Genomic DNA, 4,390 nt, shown 5'->3' with positions numbered 1-4,390 from the left:
TTTAAAACTGGATACCCCACATCTGTTAGAATATAAAGTGGGGAAGAGCTTTGAACTCACTGGCATAGGAGACAACTTTCTGAACAGAACACCAACAGCTCAGGCACTAAGATCAACAATTAATAAATGGGACCTCATGAAACTGCAAAGCTTCTGTAAGGCAAAGGACACCATCAATTGGACAAAATAGCAGACTATAGAATAGGAAAAGATCTTCATCAACTACACATCTGATAGAGACCTAATACACAAAATATATAAAGAAATCAAGAAACTAGACATTAACAAACCAAATAACCCAGTTTTTGGTTGTTTTTGTTTGGTTGTTTGCTTGCTTGAGACGGGGTTTCTCTATGTAGCCTTGGCTTCCTGGACTTGCTTTGTAGATCAGGCTGGCCTCAAACTCACATCAATCCACCTGCCTCTGCCTCCCGAATGCTGGGATTAAAGATGTGTGACACCACACCCTGTGCCAAATAATCCAATTTTTAAAAATGAGGTACAGATTTAAACAGAGGATTCTCAATAGAGAAATCTCAAATGGCTGAGAAACACTTGTTTAAATGTTCAACATCCAAAAAAAAATGTTCAACATCCTTAGCCACCAGGGAAATGAAATTCAAAACTACTTTGAGATTTCATCTTATACCTCTCAGAATAGTTAATATCAAAGTGACAGCTCATGCTGGTAAGGATGTGGAGCAAGGGGAATACTTCTTTCCTATAGTAAATATACATATCTAATAATGTTTATAATAAAATTACCCTATTATTATTATTAATTATTATTATAGTGGTATTATCTAAACCACTATCAATCAATAAAATAAACAGACACCCATTGCATTTTACAATAAGGTTTATTTCACCTGGGGCTGGACAGATATTAACCCCCTAAACTACAATTATCTCCCAGCCCCCATCCCAAGCCATTTCCTTTAATCATTTCTATCTGGGCTGTTTCCCACCCATAATCCCAAATGACTTGCTTATGTTGTTTATCTGGGCCTCCACTTTCCATGTGGAACTTGAGAGTTCCTCCTCCTGGCCCAGGTGGCCCTTTTCTATCCCATGGAGAATCTGCGCCCTCCGCCTGTGGTACCACTCTTCCTTGCCCAAGATGCTTTTCTCTCCACAGCCCATGAACCTTCACCACACCTACCTCATTTCTGCCCTGCCCAGTTGTAGGCCTTTTTTTTTTTATTAACCAATCAACTTTAAATAGGTAGAACAAGGTTTACACAACAAAGACAGCTGTACGTGAGAATCTGCTCATCCAAGTGGCAACCAGATCCTGAGGGCCGGTAATAAACGTCAGAAAACATAGCACCAGACAAAACCCCAACACTTCTTCATTGCTGATGGAAGTGCAAACCTGTAGAGAAGCTATGGAAATCAATATGGTGGTTCCTCAGAAAATTGGGAACCGGGCAATACTCAGCTAGACCACACTCGGGCACATACTCAAAGGACGCACCATCCTACCAAAAAGACACCTGCTCAGCTATGTTCATAGAGGCTTTATTTATAATAGCCAGAAACTGCAAACCGTCTAGATGCCCCTCAATTGAGGCATGGATAAAGATGCCTATTGCAGTTCAACGATTTCAAATGTCTAAGCACCCCAAATTCAGTCACTCACTTCTCTCTGTGCTCTCCTCGGATCCCTTCACCTCTTCCCTATGAGACTGAGTCAACCTGTCCTCTGCTTCAGCTCAGTACATCAAGCCCTTAACACCTGGACACAAAAGTCATTCTTTTATCTCCCGGAACACGCAAATGAAACTGTATTTAATTGGTTTAGTGTCTAACACAGGAAGCAAATATGGGGTTGGAAGCTCTGAGCAGATGCTGACCTAACCCTCACCCAGGAAGAAAGTAGAGAGGACTTTGGATTCTTCTAAATGAATCGCCCAACTACACAGAGCACAGCCATTCTCTCGGGTGGTGAGTCTTCTATAGCTGGGAGTTGGGAACAGGAGCAAGAGAGACTTACTTGGCAACAGGCACAATAAGGTGAGTGAACATGGTCAAGTATTTCTATGGATCACTGGGGAATGGAGATATGGGTTTTGTGGGGTTTGGGGGGTTTGAGGGTTTTGGGTTGGGGGAGTTGGTTTGGATGGTTTGGTTTAGTTTGGTTTGGGTTGGGTTGGGTTGGGTTGGGTTGGGTTTTCAGGACAGGGTTTCTTCTGTGTAGCCTTGGCTGCCCTGGACTCACTTTGTAGACCAGGCTTGCCTTGAACTCACAGCAATCTGACTGCCTCTGCCTCCCAGAGTGCTGGGATGACAGGCATGTGCCATTGGGTTTGTGTCAATGAGATATGGAGAATGTAAGCAGATGAAAGACGTTAAAGGAATGCATTGTACTCAACTTCATTGCGTCTGCTCTAAAAACAGAATGGAAGAAGGAAAGACATTTTTAAAGGCAGACCAACTCAGTGGGTAAGGCTTATCGCTGTCAAGGCTGATGACTTGAATGTGATATCTGGGACTCACAAGGAGGAAGGAGAGAATCAACTCCCACCAGTTATCCTCTGACCTCCAAGTGTGTGGCCAGGATCCTACACACACACACTACACTGACAATGGACTTCCCTTGAGCAATGAGCTCCATTTTTTAAAAATATATACCTGGCCCTGGAGAAGTCAAAGATACTCTCCTGTTCTCAGTTTCTTCTTCCAAAATCTAAAAGAATTGAACTCAATGTTCCCCAGGAGTCTTCCCACTTGTGGCACTCTGGGGTCAGATAGCTCCAGTGTATATAAACCAGGATCAAAACAGTCGGAGACATACAAAGAGGGAAAAGGCACAGCCTGTCTCCCCATAGTACCTAACCTCTCTAGGCCTTACCTTTTCCATCCATGAGACTGAGGTTGAGGTGGAAAGAGATATGTTTCTAGAGCATTGGCTGCCTGGCATTCTCAACAAGCCCTGTAAGGAAAGTTTAACACTGTCTCTAAGATGGAATCAACAAGCACGTGGGGTTGAATTGCTAAAGCAAAAGTCATTCTCAGTTATTGTAGAGTGTTTAGTGCCCTGTGTGTGTGTGTGTGTGTGTGTGTGTGTGTGTGTGTGTGTGCATGTGTGTACATAAGCACATGTGTACACATGTGTGTGGAGGCCACAGGTCTATGTTGGCTCTCTTCCTCTCTCAATCCCCGTCTTATTGTTTAGACAGGCCACAGGCTAGCCCTAGAGACTCTGCCTCTCCTACTCCAGCTCTGGAATCACAGACATGTTTGGCAATAAAGACAATAGCAATAAAGTTGTCTTTATTATTATTAATTTTTGTTATTACATATTATTTACTTACTGTGTATGGCCATACATGTGCCATTAAATGTGCTTGGAGATTAGAGGACAAATTTGGGGAATCAGTACTCTCTTTCTACCATGTGAGTCTCAGGGTTCAAACTTAGGTCATCCGGCAACGAGTACCTTTACCTGCTCACTGGCCCTACACTTATCTTTTTATAAAAGGAGCTGGAGATCCAAACTCATACTCCAATACTTGTTGAGCAAGTGGCTACTGACTGAGCTATCTCCCCAGCCTCCTGAAGTCTTTTAAAACACAGTATGTAAATGATGAGTGATTCCACTGTATTTTTTTTTTCATTAGCATGAATTCAATTACTTCACCGGGCCCTACAGCCAATTCTGTATATGTGATGGCACCCCCCAACAGTTATTCTGTCGCCCCGGGAACTGTGCCTCAGGTGCCTCTGTATACAAACAACCAGCCTCAAATCCACGGAATTTCTGGTAATCTACCTGGTTTTGTGCCAGCTGTGACTGAGCTGCCTGCCCAGAAAGTCTTGAAAAAAGGCCAAGTCCTAGGGGTAAGTAAAAGTTCACTTGGTGAGCCAGAGGCCATATAGAGAGGAGGAAAGCAGAGGCTTGAGATAGACAAATAGGAAATCCAGAGAGGGGGCCAGGGAGCAGGATAGCTCAGTTGGTAAAGTGCTTAGTGAAGTGTCTGTGAGCTGAGTGCCATCCCCAGAGCCCCCTTCCATGTGATGGCTGTGGAAATGCGCACTTGTAATCCCTTAACCAGGAAGACAAAGGCAGGTAAACCCCTGCAGCTCTCTGGCCAGCTCAAGTTTAGCTTACTTGGTGAGTTCCAGGCTAGTGAGGGAGATCTTGTCTCAAAAAAGAAGTAAATGGCTCCTAGGGAACGATACCCAAGGTACATGTCAGCCTTATGATACATGTACACACACACACACACACACACACACACACACACACACACACACACATGCACATACACATATAAGCATGTACAAACATGCATACACACATACAAAGGAAATGTAATGACCCAAGGATGATGAAGCATTAAGTTAACAAAGTGCAGAGATACCAAGATACATGTTTGAAAAGGAA

The 4,390-nt window shown here is 43.4% G+C and overlaps 1 protein-coding gene across 1 annotated transcript in view; it reads left to right on the top strand.

Moving 5' to 3' along the window:
- Positions 1 to 1,855: 1,855 nt before the first annotated feature.
- Positions 1,856 to 4,390, top strand: part of Ms4a8 (membrane spanning 4-domains A8) — an 11,947-nt gene continuing 9,412 nt past the window's right edge. The window contains 3 exon segments of the mRNA XM_051147070.1: positions 1,856 to 2,001; positions 2,004 to 2,016; positions 3,624 to 3,843. Of these exon segments, the coding sequence (XP_051003027.1) occupies positions 1,905 to 2,001; positions 2,004 to 2,016; positions 3,624 to 3,843 (330 nt within the window). The 5' untranslated portion in view covers positions 1,856 to 1,904.

This window comes from Acomys russatus, chromosome 5 (assembly GCF_903995435.1).
Source record: "Acomys russatus chromosome 5, mAcoRus1.1, whole genome shotgun sequence".
NCBI classification, from domain to species: Eukaryota; Metazoa; Chordata; class Mammalia; order Rodentia; family Muridae; genus Acomys; species Acomys russatus.
Note: the sequence above shows the minus strand (reverse complement) of the source record. Positions and strands in the feature narration are given on the sequence as shown.